The sequence below is a fragment of the Aotus nancymaae genome, unplaced genomic scaffold, assembly GCF_030222135.1.
Source record: "Aotus nancymaae isolate 86718 unplaced genomic scaffold, 86718_ANA_hifiasm-v0.15.2.pri h1tg000058l, whole genome shotgun sequence".
In the NCBI taxonomy this organism is placed as follows: domain Eukaryota; kingdom Metazoa; phylum Chordata; class Mammalia; order Primates; family Aotidae; genus Aotus; species Aotus nancymaae.
In genome coordinates, this window is record NW_026988472.1 from 26,193,863 (window position 1) to 26,215,708 (window position 21,846).

The 21,846-nt window shown below is 33.8% G+C and overlaps 1 protein-coding gene across 11 annotated transcripts in view; it reads left to right on the plus strand.

Annotated features, from left to right (window-relative positions):
* DMD (dystrophin) overlaps positions 1-21,846 on the plus strand; it is a 2,277,745-nt gene that overhangs the window by 534,652 nt on the left and 1,721,247 nt on the right. For all 11 annotated transcript variants that reach the window (XM_064364425.1, XM_064364424.1, XM_064364427.1 and 8 more), the window contains exons 5-6: positions 12,461-12,553; positions 18,548-18,720. In XM_064364425.1, the coding sequence (XP_064220495.1) occupies positions 12,461-12,553; positions 18,548-18,720 (266 nt within the window). The remainder of the gene's footprint in view (positions 1-12,460; positions 12,554-18,547; positions 18,721-21,846) is intronic.

Consider the following 21,846-nt stretch of genomic DNA (forward strand, 5'->3'; position numbering starts at 1 on the left):
TAGCTGTATAATAAACATGTTGGAGTATGTCAGAATATAATATGTTTGACTATAAATTGCTTCCATTTATTCATAAACTCTAGTGTACAAATACAAATTCCAAATTTGATTTGTTAGACAAGTATTTCTTACCCAAAATTGTCAGTCCATGCAATAGGCTTGTAAAATATCTGCACTTGATATGGATTAATTATCAAGTTTGCAGAAGAGGTAGTTTTTGTTAACTCTGTAACTTTTCAACTACAGAGTCTTTGCCAAATGATTCCATGACTTTGATCCACTTTATCATCTGCGAATTACATTAATAGTAAATGTTGTACTTCTTTCAAAATATTTGTTATGGAATACACAAATATACAAACATCTGGTATTCATTAAACTCACATTCAGATGCAAGGTAGTATTACTACTCTTAAATTTCAGCATGTTCTCATTTAAAATAATTTTATAGGGTGAGTTGTTTATTCTTCCCATCTTCCTTAGTATACCTCTTGCTTTAAGGGAAAATAGTATTGATTTATTTCTTGTATATTCAACTTAAAATTGAGATAGCCAGTTACCTATTATGTTCACATATGGAGATCTGCTGGGACAATAATCATATGACTATTAAATAGTATTATTCAAAAATATTTCTTATAATAAATGTCACTCAAGTATCTTTTAAGATTTTTATTGCAGCTATTGCTTTTTTTTTCCCTTGAAATTAGTATACATGAGCTTAAAAAGTTGTGGCTATACGGGTTGATTTTGTTATTAAAGTGACATTCTGTATTGCCAGATAAGATACATAATATTTATAAAAATTCAAATTAGGGGCTGGGTGCAGTGGCTCATGCCTATAATCCCAGCATTTTGGGAGGCTGAGGCGGGTGGATCACGAGGTAAAGAGATGGAGACTATCCTGGTCAACATGGTGAAACCCCGTCTCTATTAAAAAAAAAAAAAAAAATACAAAAAGTAACTGGGCATGGTGGCACATGCCTGTAGTCCCAGCTACTGGGGAGGCTGAGGCAGGAGAATTGCTTGAATCCAGGAGGTGGAGGTTGTGGTGAGCCGAGATTGTGCCATTGCACTCCAGCCTGGGTAACAAGAGAGAAACTCTGTCTCAAAAAAAAAAAAAAAATTCAAATTAGGTAATATTATACTGAAAGTGTATATATATTTTAAGTTGTGAAAGTATTGATGACAGTGTCCATTTTCTCAAGCAATGCTCTCTAGTATATAATATTCTGTATGTGAAATTTTGTTGAGTTTTAAGAGCTACTTCCCCAAAATGTTTAGTTTGGATTTTATTAATATGTTCAACCAGACAACCTGTATCAAAACTTCTATTTTGGTATGGTTGTTTAAATGTCTTTCACGCCATTAAATTTTCATATTTTTTAGGATTATAAGATGTTCTTTGTATTAACTGCCTCAATTCTTTATTGTCAAAGAGGCAGTATATAAATAAATGAAAACATGACTCCATTAAAAATAATTCTCTTGTAATGTATCATAGAGATCATAAATACATCCAATATATAGAGGAAATTTAACATTTCACATATCCATAAGAAATTTAATGAAACAGTCCATTTTAAAATCTATATCCTTAACATTCTATGTGTGACATATAGTGAGTGGTCAAAAAATAGTTAAAGAATGACTATGTAAAGCTTAATCATTGAAGGTAGGGATAGTATCTTTGTAGTGAGTAACCATAATTAAATCTTACAGTTGAGGTCAAAATGTACTTCAAAATTATTCAATATAAATTTCTATATCTGAATAAAAATAATTCTTGAAATATGGAGATATGGAAGGGAATAAAAAAAAAGCTGTCATTGGAAAGCCAGGTCCACAGTGGCAACATGGCCCACCTTTTGTTGTATATGTTGAACTATTTATGATTTAATAATAAAAGATTCAATACATACATTTCTCAGTGGAAGAAAATAGGTATGATTTATGCCCACAAGTCTTGAAAATTTAAACAGTGTAAATCTTAAATGTGGTATAAAATCACATGCTGCAGGGCAAAGAAACTACTTTGCCTTTCCTGTATTTTTTATTTTGTTTAAATGCATTATATTTAGAAGGATTACATAAAAACTTGAGAAGTTTCTCTTGAATATGGAGAAGTCTTTAGCTTGGCTACATGATGGCAGACATGTTAGAAAAGGCACTTAACATGTTTAAGAAACAAATTCTGTTTATCTAGAATGTTGGAAGGAACTTCTCGGTTTATATACACTTTATGAGAAAGAAATGATGAATATGAAAGAACCAAATAAATAGATGGTGGAAGTATATGCTTGAGGTTTCAGTGTCAGGAAGGATATTTACATAGTAAGTTTCAATGAATGGAATTTCCCCATTGGTTATTGTTTAAGTTTCTGTTTAAGAAAATAAACTCAAACTTTTAAGGATATTTCATGGTTCCTTTCATAATCTTCTCTTTTTTTGGGAAATTATTTTATAATATTTAGTTTGTATCATTTCTTATTTAGTTAAAATCACCAAGACTGAGTGAAAGGATGGCTTACCCTTATCTCCTCTCCCTTAGCCAAGTTTAAAAATGCTCATATTTTATACTGCATATTAGACTACAACAATGACTTCTTTTTAGGATAAATGTCACACTCTGAAATGATCTGGGAGAACCACTTTCTTTGAAACAAATGTGAAAAACCTCCTTTAGCCTAATTTCAGTGATGTGTTTTCATTAGAGCCTGTAGCTCTGAAATGTGTTTGCCACTGGTTGTCTAAAAAGGCAAGAGGCAGATACCATTTATTTTAAAGATGATGGTTCCCCTATGAATGAGATACAACTTTCTGCAACTTCCAAGTTAAAACTGTAATGCTTAAATGTTTCACAAAACTAAACATCCATTTCTCTGCGTCTACCAAAAATAAAATTGTATGAAAAAAATTCATTAAAGCTTTGTCAGAACTTTGTCACCTCTCTTTCTGTCTCTCTCATATACAAACCACACATCTCTCTCTCACACACACACACACACACACACACACGTATCTTACAGGAATATAACTCCCTATACAAGATGTATATGTATATATACACACAAACACACACACACGATATATATATACACACACACACACACACGATATATATTCTATATATTATATATGTGTATTTTATACATATATATCTTACAGGAATATAACTTGCTTACTTTTATTCATCATTTTTCCTTCTCTGTCTCCTGCTGCATCCTAAGAACATCCATTTTCGTTATTTGACTTGGATATTGAAATTATTTTCAAGTTACGTGGTCCTCATTCTAAAGTCTTACTATTTCATGTTTGATGAACCTTAGTCTGCTATTCTTCTTTCTGTAAAGCAAATTAAAAATAACACAAACTTGTTCCTGTCAGTAATCTTTCAGAAAACCATCGTATTTCAGGTTACTTTAATCCTTTGGTTTTCTTAAGTATTATTAAAACTTGCATATAGCAATATAATAAGTATAAATCCTTTTACTGAAACCACTATGGGATATCTAAATTTTGCTTGAAGAAAATATTATTGGCAATGCTATAAATTATGTCTATCCTCCAGAAGGAAACTGGAATAAAACAAAACAGTGAGGATTTGTGCCTCTCTTGAATAAACAAATGAAGAGAATTGTTCCTCAAAGCCCAGTGGTTAGCAAACTCATTTTGGAGGTAGAGTACCTGGGAGTAACAGTGCTCCCTGAAATAATTATATATTAATCTTAGAAGTACTAAATATATAATTATACGAAATTATATATTCTAAGTCCTAGTGTGAAGACAGAAAAGGGAACCCCTTCAATTCTTGTCCTATGCCTTTAAAATAGACAGCTTGAGACTATTCTAAAGAATAAGTCAATGTATTATTAGGCTTTCTATGTGCAATTTTTGCAGCCTGCTTATTCTAACTTGAGATGTTTCTCAAGAGTTCACGTTTAAATATTCTACTAGAGTCACAATAAGTTTCTATTATGTCAAAGCAAAGGATGGAGATTTTCTATTCTCAAAAATTACATTTGAATAAAGCAACTTCCAAAGATAACAGTGTAAAACTCTGAGACAGCATCCAATCTTACTTGATGAGTAAGATCTTAGACCTGTTGACAGGAACTACAGAAACCAATTGTCATGCTTAGGTTAACTTATTTCTGCAAAAATTCAATGCCTGCTATTAAATTTTCACACAGAGTATCAATTTTCACACCTATTCATATGGTATCAGATGCTTTCATTCTGCAAAACAGAAAACCAGAAATTTGAGTAACCATAGTGACCCTAATATTTAGTTTCCAGTCATACAGTGCTTGTCACAACACTGATACACACACACAGTAGGCCGGTACATTAACATATGTCATCAATGTTTTGTGTTTTGCTTAGTGAACAGATGTAATCATTCACTTAACACAAATCTTAAAAGGTTTTAATATTTGTTTTTATCACTCAGTTATTTAGCAATTAGATTGATAATTCTTGAAAAACATAGTTCTAGAATGTGTATTAGAAAAAATATGTAAAAGAGATATTGTATAACAGGGTGATGATTATTTCAGAGTAAATAGTACTGAATTCAGAAAAATATTATGACTTACAGCTAATAGTAAGAAATACGGCACTATAACAGCAACAGGCTTATGAGAATTCATGACCAAAACAGACCACACTGTCAATATGAGGCATTCAATAGTAATAAAAATACCATAAACAATACCCTTTCAGGCATGATGGATACCTCCTTCCTCTACAGTATTCATGGTTATTAATTAGTGTTGTTTCTTATACTCCTTGGTAGTTTGAATAAGACATGTATAGCAAGAGACAAAACATAACCACAATAAATAATATTCCTTGTCTACATCCTGGTGTGAAATGTTTATTAACTTGGAGAGAGAGAGGCTCTTAAAGCTTTTTGTGGAGAATTCACTAGATGTAATTAATGAAATCTATCCTATCCCGATATCCAGACCTAGTTTTAAATCGGACCTTGTGGAAGCTTCATTTATCTTTGATACTCTGTTTCCCTCTTGGTAAAATGCACATCAATGTAAAATGTTGATGAACTCTTGGTAAAATTTATCTAACTCATACATACTCTAATGATGTAGGCACAGTGAAACTTGTATGCAGAGAGAACTGCATAGCCATAAGTGTTTTTAAATATGGAAATAAAAGGATTAAGTATGTATCTTAAGAAATTATAAAAATTGAAACAAAAATAAAAACTGCATTCAATATAGAATACTGAGTAAGAATCCATTCAAAAGCGGGCTCTTGAAAAGATTAACAAAATAGATAAACCTATCCCAGTCATAACAAAGAAAAGTTAGAATAAAAACTAGACAAGATAAATGAGAAAAGATACATAACAGCAAATACAGAAGAAAAAAGCAATTTTATAATAATTCTGCAAAATTCCAGAAAACGTGATTTTCTAATACAATACAAATCAGTAAAATTGAGATATGAATAAGTGGAAAATTAAACTTAGGCTAATTAATAAAACATTTAGTAGGTTATTAAAGATGTACCATTGAAAAGTGTACTAGGATTCTTCACAAATGAATTTAACCTAACCCTTAAAGAATAATTTATATACTTTAAGCTACTCCAAAGCATATGAAAAGATAAAACCCACAATTCCTTTTGTGATGTCAGATTAACCTCCGTACTAATAGTCAAAAGACAAAATCCAATCATAAATCCATGAGACAGTCTTTTGAATAAAATACAAGATTGTCGAATCATAAAAAATGACTTATAATCAAATTTTGCAAGTGGTAAGCATTCTATAAATGTTAGCTCTTATTTACCAAAAGCTTTTAAAATTTAAGAAGGAAAAGAAAACTACTGTATAGAAATAAATGAGCAAAATATATTAACAGACAATTAACCAGTGAATTGTAATAAGTCAGTCATACAAAAATATATTCAAATACACAAGGAATCATGGAAATAAAGTTAACAAAGTGATATATTCACTTTGTTAACAAAAGTAGAAGAAACTAAAACAAAGAAATTTTCTGGTGAGAAAAGAGCCTACTCTTACACATTCTGGTTAAAATATGAAATACTAAATTGTTTCTAGGAAGGTATTGTAGAAACACTTACTAAAATTACCTATGTATGCGTGTATGTATATGTGTGTGTATGTATATGTGTATATACAGAGAGAGAGAGAAAGAGAGCTGTATCTACTAGATCAGAATGCATGTGTGTGTATATATCTATATATATGCCACTTTGTGTGTGTGTATACACACACTCTGATCTGGTAGATATAAACTGTGAATTGTTACAATGGTAGAAGCATCAGTATCTGAAAATGTATGCATAAGATACTGGCTCCCTGCAGTGACTCACCCCTGTAATCCTAGCACTTTGGGAGGCTGAGGCAGGTGGATCACTTCTACCCAGGAGTTTGAGACCAGCCTGGTCAACATGGGTGAAACGCCATTTCTACTAAAAATACAAAAATTATCTGGACATGGTGGTGCTCTATTGTCTCAGCTACTGAGGCTAAGGTGGAAGGACCACTTGAGCCCCAGGAGGCAGAGGTTGAAGTGAGCTGAAATGATACTAGTGGTCTCCCGTTTGGGTGACAGAGCAAGACACGTCTCAAAAAAAAAAAAAAAAAAAAAAAAAAATCTCTGCATTGTTTTAAGTCAAAGTGAATGTTCACTAAACAAAGGACTTGCCAAATATTATATAATACATCCAAACTATGAAATATGTATGTGTATGTATATGAATTAATGTGATTATTACGTGATAAAAGCAATATTTGATATAATCTGCATAACATGACTTTGTAGAATACAAAACCACATAGATTTACTTGTATAAAATCACACACCTTAATATATACAGCAATCATGTGAATAGGGAGAAAAATATAAAAGAAAGGAGTGTATTGAATCAGATGGGGGGAAGTTAGGGGAAGAAAAGGGCAAGCAAAATGGAAAAGAAAAATTGCCTAAAGAAAAGTAGGAGAGAGGCATGTATGAGATCTCACTTTGCCATTTGTGTGAGATAATGTTTATGTGTGTAGGTATAAATAATTTATTTTAAAGGACAAAAATGGGATTTTACATCTACCAACACACATATACTCACACACAAACACATACACATGTAAAACAGCATAAAGAATAGCAAAGAGTGGTGGTGATTGTGTTGCAGTACAATAATAAAACAAAAAAATTGTCATGTGATAGCATGACTTGATCAAGTATAGATCTAGAAGACCTTCAGAAAGGAATGGTGATTGGTACTAGCTGGAAGGTGCTAAGAGTAGCTGTCTAAATTCACAGAATAGAAGAAAATATTCACAAACTATCCAACAGGTCTAATATTCAGAATCTATAAGGAACTTAATTTACAAGCAAGAAACAACCCCCATTTTAAAGTTTGCAAAGGAAATGAACACTTTTCAAAAGAAGACATACAGGCAGCTAGAAAGCATATGAAAAAAAGCTCAGTATCACTAATTATTGGAGAAATGCAAATCAAAACTGCAATGAGACACCGTCTCACACCAGTCAGAATGGCTTTTATTAAAAAGTGAATATATAACAGATGCTGGAGAGATTACAAAGAAAAGGAACACTTATGCACTGCTGGTAGGAATGTAAATTAATTCACCCATTATGGAAAGCAGTGTAGTGATTCCTCAAAGAACTTAAAACAGAAATACCATTCAACCCAGCAACCCCATTATTTGGTGTATATACCTAAAGGAAAGTAAATTGTTTTGCCATAAAGACACATGCACATAAATGTTCATTGCAGCACTATTCTTAATAGCAAAAGCATGCAATCAACTTAAATGTCCATCAGTGACAAACTGAATAAAGAAAATATGGTACATATATACCATGGAATACTACCCAGCCATAAAAAAGAATGAGATTGCGTCCTGTGCAGCAACATGGATGCAGCTGGAGCCTTTATCCTTAGCAAACTAATGCAGGAACAGAAAACCAAATACCACATGTTCTCACTTATAAGTGGGAGTTAATAACAACAACACATGGATACAAATGAGAGAACAACAGACACTGGGGCCTACTTGAGAGTAAAAGGTGAGAGAAGTGAGAGGATCAGAAAAACTACCTATCAGTTACTATGTTTATTACCTAGGTGATGAAATAATGTGTACACAAGGTGAGTACAAGACACATATTCGTGTATTTGGTATTGATTAAAACTGCAAAAAAAAAAATAGATTGAAATGAAAAGTGTCAGGTGGAGAAAGCAGGTCAGAAAGAGTTCAGATGACTACGGGGTAATTAACTGGTAATTAACCATGAAACACAGTTTATATAACAGACCTGCACATGTACCCCTGAACCTAATAAAAAAGTTAAAAACAGTAGCTGTCTGCCATATTGTCCCTGAATACAATACTTCCAATTCCCAGTCAATTACCCCATAGTCATCTGAAGTCTTTCTGACATGCTTTTTCCACCTGATACTTTTCTTCATTCCAATCTATTTTTTCTTTACAGATTTAATAGCAAATGCATGAATATATCTTAAGTCCTTTGCTTACCTTGTCACACTGTTACTTCCTTTTTCTTATCCCTTGGGCTTCTATGTTACACAGTTGCCTACTTGATTGTTTTTCCTGTAGATATAGATACACTTTATTTGAACAAAGCCATGAACATTCATTGCGGTATTATCTATGGCTGCTTTGTGTGCATGTGTTTTCCAATGACTTTTTATTTTTTATTGTGGTAAAATACAAATAACGTAAAACTTACCATATAACATTTTTATTTTATTTTTAATTGGCAAAAAATCGTATATATGATGTACAACATTTTCTAAAATATCTAGACATTGTGGAATGCTTCAATCAAACTAATGAATGTATACATTATAGGTTTATCATTTTGGGGCGAGGACACTTGAAACATATTCTCTTAGCAGTTTTCAAAATACAATACTGTTATTAGCCAAAGTCAACATGTTGTACAATAAATCTCTTAAATATATTCCTTGTATCAACATGAAATTTTGTGTCATTTGCCCAACATCTCCCCAACCCTCCTCCTCCAATGCTCTAGCCCTTGCTAACCATTGTTTTACTCTCAATTCTATGAGTTCAACATTTTAAAATTTCATATACAAGTGACATGATTTAATGTTTGTCTTTCTGTTCCTGACTTATGGCACTTGACATAATGTTCTCCAGATTCATTCATGTTGTTGCAAATGACAGGATTCTCTGCTTTTTAAGGCTGAATAGTATTCCCACTGTGTGTGTGTGTGCGCACGCGCGCGTATGTGTATAGTGTGCACCTGCATTTTCTTTATTTACTGATGGACACTTAAGTTGATTCCCTATATTGGCTGTTGTGAGTAGTACTGCAGTGTACATTGGAGTGCAGTTATCTCTTTGACATTTTGATTTCATTTTTTTGGAGTATATACCCAGCAGTGGAATTCCTGAATCATATGGTAGTTTTATTTGTAATTTTTTTGAGAAACCTCCATACTGTTTTTCATAATGGCTACAATAATTGACATTTCCACCAACAGTGTGCAAAGATTCCTTTTTCTCCACATGTTCACCATAACTAATCTTTTGTATTTTTGATGACAGCCATTCTAAAAGTGTGACGTAATATTTCATTGTAGTTTTAACTTGCATTTCTCTGATGATCAATGATGTTCAACATTATTTCATTCATGTGCTGGACATTGGTGTGTCTTCTTTAGAGAAATGTCTGTTCAGGTACATTGCCCTAAATAGTGTTTGAGGTATCATTTTTTCTAATTTTTAGTGTGTAATTCAGTGGCTTTAAGTATATTCCCATTGTTGGGTAAGCATTACTGCTATCTATCTCTAGAATGTTTTCATCATCCCAAGTAGTCATTAAGCGATAACTCCGCATTTTCCTCTCCCCTAGTCTTTAATAACTTGTATTTTTTTCTCTATGAATTTTACTATTCTAGGTGCCTCACATAAGTAGAAGCATAAAATATTTGTCATTTTATGTCTTGCTTATTTCACTTAGCATATGTTTCCAAGGTTCATTTATGTTGTAGTTTGCATCAGAATTTCATTCCTTTTTAAGGCTGAAAATACTCTGCTGTATGTACTTATCACATTTTGTTTATCCATTTATCTGTAGATAGATATTTGGTTGTTTTCACATTTTTGCTATTATGAATAATGCTACTATGATCATTGGTCTATAAATATGAGTCACTGCTTTGAATTATTTTGGTTGTAAACGTAGGGGTAGAATTGCTAGAGCATGTCTAATGGTGGATACTTTATTACGTGAGCTCCTCTTGTCAACTTGTTAACATTAGAGGTGGTACCTTACTTTCCTTTATCAGGTCCGAACCCAGTACCTGAATATAGTGGAAATTGGACCTTATGAGATGTTGTATGAGGATAAGGAAATGGAGGAACCATCTTCCTGCTTACACAGTGACAAGTCTTATGACCATGCATAGGGGTTGCTGGAATTGAAGTGCCTAGTACTTGATCTAAGTCTCCCCAGAGTCAGGTGTATGTCAAGCCAAAATGTATCTACCAGCAGTGCTTCCCACAGTGTGAGTCGGTTTCTTAAAAAAAATGCATATTCTCTGTTTAACTGCTTGAATCTTCAGTGGTATATTATCTGATTATTACTGTCACTAGAATTAAGTTTCATGAAAGCAAAAGGTTTTTCCTTTTACATGCTCTTACTACATCATCTCCTGGCATATAGCCAAAAAGTATTTTTTGAGTTAGTGAATCAATGAATCAATTGATAAATTTATAGTAGCTTTTCCTCATGGAGGTATTTCTTTCCTCTACTGCCATATGAGAAATCCCAGGATGAAATGCAGATGATGATGCTTTCTTCTTATGGATTGATTAATCTCCCCTTCGATGTAGTAGTAACATCAAAGTAAACTACAGTATGATCTTGTAACATCTTTACAAGATCATAGTAACATCTTGTAAAACTAGAGTATGATATCATGACCAAGATGTCAACATTCATAAAACCCACCAATATTATTCAGATTTCCCCAGCTTTATATTCATGTGTCTGTGTGCATGTGTGCATGCATATGTGTATATTTAGTTCTATGCAACATTATCACATGTGTAGGTTTGTAAATCCACCGTCAGAGTCAATATGCAGAACAGTTCCATCATTACAAGGATCCCTCATATTGCCCTTTTAGAAGAACATTCAGCTAACCCACATCTTACCCCCATTCCTGACCTCTGGCAACTGCCACTCTGTTCTCTATTTCTGTAACTTTGTCTTTTCGAGACTGATGTAGATACAGAATCATATAGTATGCTATATTCTTTGAGAATAGTTATTTCCCCACTTAGCATGATTCCCATGAAATTCATCCAGTTTGCTGCATGTATCAATAGTTTGTTCCTTTTCATTGATGAGTATTATTCTATGGTGTGGCTGTACCATGGTTTGTTTAACTATCTACCCTTGAGGGCATCTGGGTTCCCAGGTTTGGGCTATTACAAATAAAGGTAGTATGAACACTTATGTGCAGGATTTTGTGTACACATATGTTTTCATTTCCTTGACATAAATGTCCAAGAGCCTGATTTCTAGATTGCATGTTCAGTTTTGTGAGAAATGCCAGACTGTTTTCCAAATTGGCTGTATCATTCGCATTTCCACTAGCAAGGGTTGAGTAATCCAGTTTCTCCACATCCTCACCAGCATTTTATGGCACTAGTTTTTTATTTTGACCATTAGGATAAATGTGCAGTGATATATTATTGTGGTTACAATATGCATTCTTCTACTGACTAACAATATTGAACCTCTTTTCACATGCTTTTTTATCTGATGCTTGTGTTTAACCTTACTCCACCTAAACATGTTAGGAGTGTGAAAGGACAGGAGAGACAGAGATTTGCCTGGATTAAGGCAAATAAAACACTGCCAGATTTTCTTTCTAAACACAGTCCTAAACAGAGATAAGAGAGGTGGCAATTTGCTCTATTGTTTATTAGAGACCTAACATTCATTCTAAAGCAGAGGCATTTTACTAAAATGCAATCAGCCTTAATTATAATGACACTCCTCAGAGCTAGACAGAAGTACTGGTGATTTTTTTTTTTTTTTTTTTTTTTTAGTTTTAATCTATACTAGAAAGCATATCTTAATTTTAGACATCCTTTATGAATTATCACTGTTAATACATTTTATTTGGAGATACTCCAATTGGCCTCTTTAATCTGCAGTATTCTATTCATGAGATGAAAGTAAATATATTTGGGGTGCTTGTTATGGAAAGTGGCTTTGCAAATGCATTTTGTTTAATTTTTAGATTATTTCTGAAAAGCTGTAATGCTTAGTCTCTGGAAATAGCTAAATGCAATTACCATCACATTTTTATTATTATTATTGCAACTAGGCATTTGGTCTCCTACCTTCAAATGCTTTCCCCTTCTGTTTAACAGGTTGATTTAGTGAATATTGGAAGTACTGACATCGTAGATGGAAATCATAAACTGACCCTTGGTTTGATTTGGAATATAATCCTCCACTGGCAGGTAAGAAACCTGATGAATGGTCCCTTTTCAGTAACATTAATCTTTTCTTTTATTTTTACCCTTGACCTGTGAAACAAACATGTATTTCTAACAATAACAAACGCTTCTCCATGGTGCTGCTTTTTAAATTGACACAACCATGTCACCTGAAATGTTAAGAATCATCATGGTATAAAATAGGTTCTGGTATGTTTACAGAAATGGTTTTCAAAGTTTTATTTCATCAAGTAGATATAAGGTAAAAATACAAAGTCCCGATCATAGGTTAGTAATTTTTTTTTCACAAATGTAGGTTCTGTAACTTCTCTGTAAGTGAATTTACATAGCTTTGTAAAAAAAAAAAAAAGGTTTTTTTAAATTTTAATTACTATCAAAGCAGTGAGGCTTTCTCAGTCTTGGGTATTCTCAACATAAATTATTGCTAATAAAAGATAAGTAGAATATGGGTACCTCTATCCATATATGTGTTACATACAAACTCACTTCATAATCTAGTTTGGAAATTATATTTTTAAGTCACCTGAGCATAGGGTCTTCTGATTGTCTATTTGACCTCTGCAAAACAGATTGAAGGTTTTGTGGAAAAGATACAGACACACACACCTGTATATATATTAATATATATACACACACATATTTTAAATATGCTCAACATATATCCACATATATGTTTAAATATTAGACCAACATTAACTTATATCCACTAATATTAACTCATTATATACATATACATAATAGTCACTCATTATATACATACATACACACACACACACACACACACACACCAACATGATCTTGAATTTAAACTTCCATAGTTACCTTCTTAGTGGCATTTGGTATATTGCCACCCCTGTTCTGGGCCATAGCCCCTTCACTATCAAAAGAATAAAAATAAATGTGTGTATTTTTCTTATCAGGATTAAATGGGAGACTATCTGGAAGGCACTCAGTATAGTATACCACTTTTATTTGAGGAGTATCATGTGACTTTTATTGATTGCTTAAAATTTTCCACTCATTTAAAAAATTTGGAGGCTGCTTGAGAAATGACTGCTATTTATACTGGAAGGGATTACTTTTTTGTAAAACACCTTTTTTGAAATGTAACTGTTATACCATGAATGTACCCATTCTAAGTATAAAATTCAATTTGCATCAGTCTGGTTTAGTTGTAACTTCTCAAACTATTTTGAGGGATGAATAGTTTTTTTTCCTCCCTGTTCATTAAATTTTTTAGGATATTTACAGAGTTATACAGCCATCATAGCAATCTAATTTTGGCACTTTTCCACCTCCCTAGTAAGAAATTTCTTCTCCATTTACAGACATTTTTCACTCCTACCCCGGCCCTAGACAATTGTCAATGTATTTCCATCCATCCATATTTGCCTTTTTAGGCATTTTATATCAAATAATATAATATGTGTTCTTTCATGTCTGGCTTTTTTCACTGAGCATAATATTTTGAGTCTAGCCATATTGTAACAGATACTATGACTTCATCTGGTAAATTTGAATTTTAACTTGAATTGTAGATTGCTCTTGCTCAGAGTCAGATAGTAGGTAGACACAAAGTGTACCTACTCAATTCAGCAGCCATATTGCTATCCTAACTGGCCCCCATATATTTTCATTCCAAATTCTCTGAACAGGCTTAATGCTGTTTCACAACAATAAGGGGGATGGGGGAGGAGAGAGAGAAAGAGGGAGGGAATGAATACGTTCTGGCAACAAAGAATAGCTCATACTAGCCTTAAGTGAGCCCAAGTTGGCAGATTTTCAGCACTTACCATATTGTGATGGTATCACATCAAACCAGAAGCAGCATACCTCACCTCTCCCCAAACTGCTTTTCATATGCTGCTCAGTACTTCTCAACATACCTTGAGGAAGGAACAGTTTTTTTTTTCCTAATCCATGGTATGTGAGATACAATAAAACCAAAGCCTTACAAAAATAAGACACCCAACACCCAAGCTTCCTCTTTTATTAAATGCAATAGACATAAATGGTACTATGTAAAATTGCTATGTAAGTTTCTTGATGCACTCTCAATTATTGCCTTTATCTTACGGCATAGTAACGAATAGTTCCTAGAGTTAATCCAGTTTGCGGATCCTATTTTGAGTAACACAGATTACGTTTTGACAAAGCCAGCACAGGAACTTAGGCATGCACAGAGCTCCAAAGGCACTTTGAATTGTATTTATTGTTTATACTATTTCTCATATGATCTTACCTTTTTAAAAAATATGTTGAAACTCTTTCCAACTCCATCTGAACTAGTCCAAGATAAACTTTCAAGACTATTCTGTCTGATAACTTCTTCACTTGCTTGCAGTTGTTCATTTTTTATTACTAGCATGAGGAGGAGATTTTTCAATGAGGAATACCAGAAGGAATGCTTTTTCAATCTTTGAGACCTCTCTTATAGCCTCTTGTTTTCCATTTATGCCCTTGAATCACCATATCCTTGAGACTGCAAGACTGGATTCTTCTCAGCCTCTGTCTAGTTATCTCATCTCTCTCTTATATCACACTGCCCTGTTCTAAAACTATTAAGCACACTTTGAAAAATCATCTTGCTCGGTGTTCTTCATCATAATCCAGTGAATCTCAAAATATATTTTTACCAACATTACATATTTTCCTTCCTATTAAATAGTAGAAGCCCTTGAATCTCAGCAAAGATTAAAGGACATTCTGGTCAACTTAATGTACATTCCATATCTATCAGATTAAGAGCAGCATTAAGAGATGGAAAGATGTTGACCACTTCCTCTGTTGCCACATACTATGTTATTAATAGTGCCATGGAGGACTTCTCATTGAACTTGTTGAAAACTCAGGAATGCAAACCCTGATTTCCTATTACTGTTTTCCCAGTGTTTATCTCCAATAAAATTGCTAGCCTAAAACAATAACACATTTTGTAGCGTAGGCATCTTTGAACAAAATTGCAGAGCATATAAAGTGTGTTTTACATCTTTTTCCTCCTTGCTTTTTAAGTGCAATCCATTCTTTTCAGAATGCTAACTTGGCTCTGGCAACCATCCGCTTATAAAAACGAATCTTGCTCACAGTGGTGAGCTATCAGGAGTCAGGTTCACACTTTTACTGGACAATTCAAGGGATGCGCTTATTGGCTGTGTTAATTCACTTTAGAATTTTATATTATTTATACAATTTGCAATTACAGGAGAATGATGATGTTTGCCCTGCTGAAACCCATCCCTGTAAAATTCCTTCCTACCAAGTCACTTCTGTGCAAGACAGTACTTTCTTTGCTCTTCTGCAGAGCTTCACACAGACGATCCTGACCATACAAGAAGATTATTCCTATCCTTCTTCACTTCTGTTCCTCTGCTGCAACTTCTTTAATCACAGTCTGGGTTCTGGGAAGCAGACTTTGGAGTTGTTTTGTAGGCAGCATGTTTATTAAGCCATACCCTCCAGACTAACACCTGTAGAAGGGCAGAGGTGACAGGAGTGGGAAGAGGAAAGACTAGAGCTGTGCTGTAAACCCTGTAACACCCTTAATCAGCCCTGTGGACAACTTGGAGCTAGGATGACCCTTCAGAGTTGTCTCAAGTGGCGTTAAGATGGCTGGGTGTTTATACTACACCCCTTCATCAGTCAGTAGATGTGGGTTGCCCTGTAAAGGATGTGACATTGCCTGACAGGACTCTGCAACTCAGGTGGTACCTGAGAGAACGAACAACTAGAAGCTGCCTGGCCACAGCTGGAGCAACAAGCCCTTCCTTGAAGGTGAATCTTGGTGGTGCTTCTCCATGTCCATCATACCTTCTTTGTCCAGTTAATTCCTAGTCATTTTTAAAAATCACCGCTTTAAGACATTTCAACTTTTTTCCTTTTAAAAATGGATTTATAGTTGTATGTGCATACACACGCAAATACATCTGTTTACATTGAGCCTCTTTTAGGGACAATAAGACCCGAAGGCGGGTCAGTTTTCTGTGTACAGGCTCACATTTGGGATAAGCTCCATTATTTTTTTGATAACTGTCTTTTATGTAAGGAAAAGGAGACATTATCATACATTGCCCTTTATTATTTTTTTTTTTCTGAGCAACATTTGCACCTAAGTAGAAGCAATAACAAAGAAACTGAGACAGAAATTAGTGACACAGTGATGCTAAAGGTGTTTTGGACTGAATACTTTGTTGTCCATTAACATTATGCACACAGAGGGCAGACTGGCCAAGCATTTCACAAATGAATCACATTCATCATTGGAAGACTGCTTGATCAGTGCAAATCCATTACCACCATTAAGCCGCTATCTGCTGATTTCAACCCTAATTCAGCACAGAATACAAAGTACACCTTCTGCCATCACTGTACATAAAGGTTGAACAATTTATAATTTTAGAATATGAGAAAAATGATGTAATTATTTGACCTGTTTATTCACTGAGTAACTGACAACATAAGTAGGTTAAGAAGGAATTAAGAAAACTGGATAATCCACTCCTAAGTAATAGACTTAGTTATCAAGGGATTGTGACAAATACATGAAAAGATTTTTCTTATCTCCAGATCATTACTGTGTTTACAAAGCATCATCTCAAATCTTTTACAAGTATGCTAAAACAAGATTTTGTAGTATGTTTTAAAATTTGCGTTTACTTTTTAATAAAAAAATGACTAATATTGAAGATATTAAAATATGCATTTAACCCAAAGGCATTTGTTAACTTCTATATGGATGAAGAAGTAAAATTGTCAAAATGCACAATAAATATTCATCATCTGATCAAACGTTGATAGTATATGAACTTTAACCTTCCCAGAAGGAAAGTGCTTAGTGGTACAGACTACTCACATTTACATATATGTTTTCTTCAAACATCTCATAAAGGGCTTATATTTAAAAAGTCATCTTTAATAAATAATAAATAATTATTTAATAAAATACATAGTTTTTTTTCTATAATGAGGTATCACTGAATTCATGAAACTTAGAAAAAAATGCTTAGAATGGATTTCTGCATCAGATGACTCAGAAGAACAAAACTTTATAATCTGTTGAATAGCATCTGCACATGGATGAAGTGTATGAGGGAATCAAATACATGGAAACCAGTTAAAGAAAGTAGAACCAAGCCTACACATTTACAGCTCTTAGGGATAAGTATTCCTTTTCTTTATTTTATTGCTTTTTTCTTTATTTTAGATAGGCAAACATTTCTGTCTCTTCTTCAGTTCAGCCAGTAAACATAACTTGTATTAAATGATGGCATGAAACTAGGGGTTTTATCTGACCATGTTTCGTACTTTGATCTGAATATAAGGTACAAAGAAATGAGGTCTAGAAAAGGTTAAGCAACTTGCCCAATTATCACAATTAGTTAATAGAAAAGGCAAAATTTGAACATACACTTTCAAAAAACTATTCTCTTATCTACTATACTATTCCTCCTATCCAAAAATCACTGATTATATCTTAAGTTCTTGTTTAACAATAAGTCTAATTTTGTTTTTTGAGATGGACTGTTGCTCTGTCACCCAGGCAGTGCAGGGCAGTGGCCTGATCGTGGCTCACTGCAACTTCTGCCTCCTGGGTTCAAGCGATTCTCCTGCCTCTGCCTCCTGAGTAGCTGGGATTACAGGTGTGAGCCACCATGCCCGGCCAAGTCTAATGTTTTATACACTGTCTTCTCTAGCCTGTTCATTGAATGATAGAAGGTGAGCAATTCTATAAACAGTAAATGTTCAGTATAATATGGCAGAATTCAGGAGTAATAATGAACATATTCAGTAAATGGTATGGTATAGGCACTAATGAATCAAAATAGACTCCTTGCCTTTTAGAATAGACTTAATTCTGGTAGAATCTATTATGTCTTCTTATTAATTGATGCCAAAATTCCTATTATTTAATCACTGAAGATCAAGGATGTTCATATTTAAGTTTGCATGGTTCTTGCTCAGGGAATGCATTTTCTTATCAAAATTTGTTTCCACATGTAGGTCAAAAATGTAATGAAAAATATCATGGCTGGATTGCAGCAAACCAACAGTGAAAAGATTCTCCTGAGCTGGGTCCGACAATCAACTCGTAATTATCCACAGGTTAATGTAATCAACTTCACCACCAGCTGGTCTGATGGCCTGGCTTTGAATGCTCTCATCCATAGTCATAGGTAAGGAGACTACTGGGACATTAAACAACTTTTAAAAGTATTGATTTAGACTCTGATAATATGTTTTTCCCCAGTTTGGTTCCAGATCATGTCCTACTTTACAACATGTTATGTACGTTGACCATTTGATCTAACGTTCCTTTGGCATGAACTAATTAAGAATATTTTCATGTGTTTATGTGATACATATCATTTAGTTGTTGAAATATTAACATTAGTGGAGCATGAAATTGGTTATGGTGGAGGGAGAGTATCAATATGTTTGACATTGTGACTCTCAGAAAATCCGGATTATATTCTAACCTTGATGAGAATGGGGTTGGTCTTTTTATACAAATAATGTGTTTGTATAAGCCTAAACTGTACAGCTAAAAATGGTTCTAGATCTCAGGTGAGTGGTTGTAAAATTAATTACCATAATCAGATAGTGTGGAGAAAGAAACATCTGTCTTATCAGATACACACTTAGATACAAAACACCCTGTATACTTTCTTCTAGTTCAGGGTGGTAAGGTGCTCTGAGCATTTTAGCAAGCAAGACAAAGAGAGGAACACAGTTAATTCTATGACACAGTATTCAGAATACCGAAAGAAACAATTGCTCTGGAACAGCAAATCAATTGCTATAAAGCAAGAGAGAGTTTTTTTTTTTTTTTTTGGATCTAAATAAAAAGAACTCACTGTAGTATTATAAACTAAAGTCCTTGACTATATTACATACAACATTATATTTAAGATGAAAAACAAGATTTTTGCTTCTCTTGTGTAAAGAAGTTCAGTAAATGAATTAACAGTTCAAGGAAAAGCAAAGCAATATAGGAAATATATATGTGTGTGTATATATATACACGCACACTTACAGATACAATATATATTATATATATGCCATATATACTACACCATTTATATATGTGTGTGTGTATATGTGTGTGCATGTGCATATATGTGTATGTGTATTTCAGAGAGAGAGACTACAGTTATTCTACTTTGGTCTTCCTGTTACCTATTTCATTTAAACAACCTAGGACTAAATGCATTGCCTACTTAACTGTATTTAAAATACCACTTGATTGCATCTTTCCTAATTTTCAGTGCAAGTTATGTTTTCTCACTTTGATTTTTTTTGATGACTCTACCATTTTTCTATGCCAATCCTGCTTCTAGAAAACTCAGAATATGAATTTTCTCTATGGCAAAGCTCAATCCAATAGCAAACACACTTCAAATAAGCATCTTTGCCAGGTGTCTTGCTCCAGCTGGATTTAATTAACCCCATCCAGACTGGGTTTCCAGGTGAATTACTCAGCAACCCAATTTTAGAAAAGAGGGACATGCATTCGAACGTCATGTTAAAGCGATGTTACATTATTTTTTGGATGACAGAAAAATGTTCCACAGCTTCCATACAGTTAGATAAGAAGAGATAGAGGCATTCAGTCTGTGTTTTAAGTCAGCACTCAGTTATGCAGCCACATGCTTCACACTAAGGGCCTGAAAATATTGAATTTGCTCTTCATGTACACATCTGCAGATGAACAAAAATATCATGGATCAGGTTATGTGGTCCTTGTTGGCTCTCTAACATTTTCCCTTCAAGTGGAAGACTTCAATCCTGCAAGCATGTTCATACTCTGTATTTGTTAATATTCTATTTCATGATTTCTGAAGACATTTGTAGGTAATACAGTAAACATACCCAGATTGCCCTTCTTTATCTGTCCGTGACCCACTCTTTCTCTGCCAAAATATCCTCATTTATATATTCTTTCCTGTCATATCGGATAAATCATCAGCAACTCTCTTGATGCATTACATGGTTACTTTTCAAGAGGTTCTTCAGTTTAATGCTCTTTGATGAATCATCTCCCCCTTTTTGTATTTGACAGATGTTCATATTGTTTATCAAAAGAAAAAAAATGGTTGAAATTTCTGTTCCAATGTGATTGTCATTGGTACACTTAGGAATGTCAAGAAGTACCCTGATTTCAATGATTGCATGACTAAGCTGTATAGAACAAAGGCATGTGGTTAATATAGAGCCTAAGGACTGACTAAGGGTCATGGAAGTTAAAGATTGTGTGATAAAACGCAAAATCCACTATGATACCCTTCAAAGGAAGCCAGATTTCTACTTTTTGTGTTAAAACCCAATGATAATTGAATAGAAACATGTGTAAAATGAGCAGATAAAGTTACAGTAACTATAAAATTGCAATTAAATTTATCTTCTTAAATCCTTATTTTAGTGTATTACCGAATCAAGTTAAAAGAAAATGGACAGTAGAGCCAGGATCAAAGGGGAAAAAAACACACAATGTATCTTCATGACCCCAACCCTACTTACCACATTTCAGTTCTTAGATGCAGTCACTATCAGCCACTTGAACTTTTGTTCCTGGTCGTTATCATAATAATATGTATGATATGTTTCTACTTCTTGACAATTTCTGTCAGTATAGATATTTACTCCATAATAAGAAGGCCAACCATATTACCTTTCATCCCCAGATATTTCCTAATTTTATTACTTACAATCATTTTATTCTTGTAATTTTTGCTTTTATTACATTAAATGATATGAGTATACCTTTTTAAAAATTTTTCTTATTAAGTTTAGAAAGGAACTGTTGACCAATATGAAAAATGAGGAAATCATCACACATCTTTACTCTCTCCTCTTCTCCACCTCCCATTTTGAATTATATTATTTTTGCATTAGTATTATTTGTAACATTTATATCTGTTCTATAAAGATAGGTATTCTTGGCTTGAGTCCGTGAATTGAAAATACATCACTGTTGTTATACAAATATAATTAGCTTTACAGCCAAGTAATAGAAATGAATGTTTTTGCCTGTAATCCCAGCACTTCGGGAGGCCGAGGCGGGCGGATCACGAGGTCAAGAGATCGAGACCATCCTGGTCAACATGGTGAAACCCCGTCTCTACTAAAAATACAAAAAAAAATTAGCTGGGCATGGTGGCGCGTGCCTGTAATCCCAGCTACTCAGGAGGCTGAGGCAGGAGAATTGCCTGAACTCAGGAGGCGGAGGTTGCGGTGAGCCGAGATCGCGCCATTGCGCTCCAGTCTGGGTAACAAGAGCGAAACTCCGTCTCAAAAAAAAA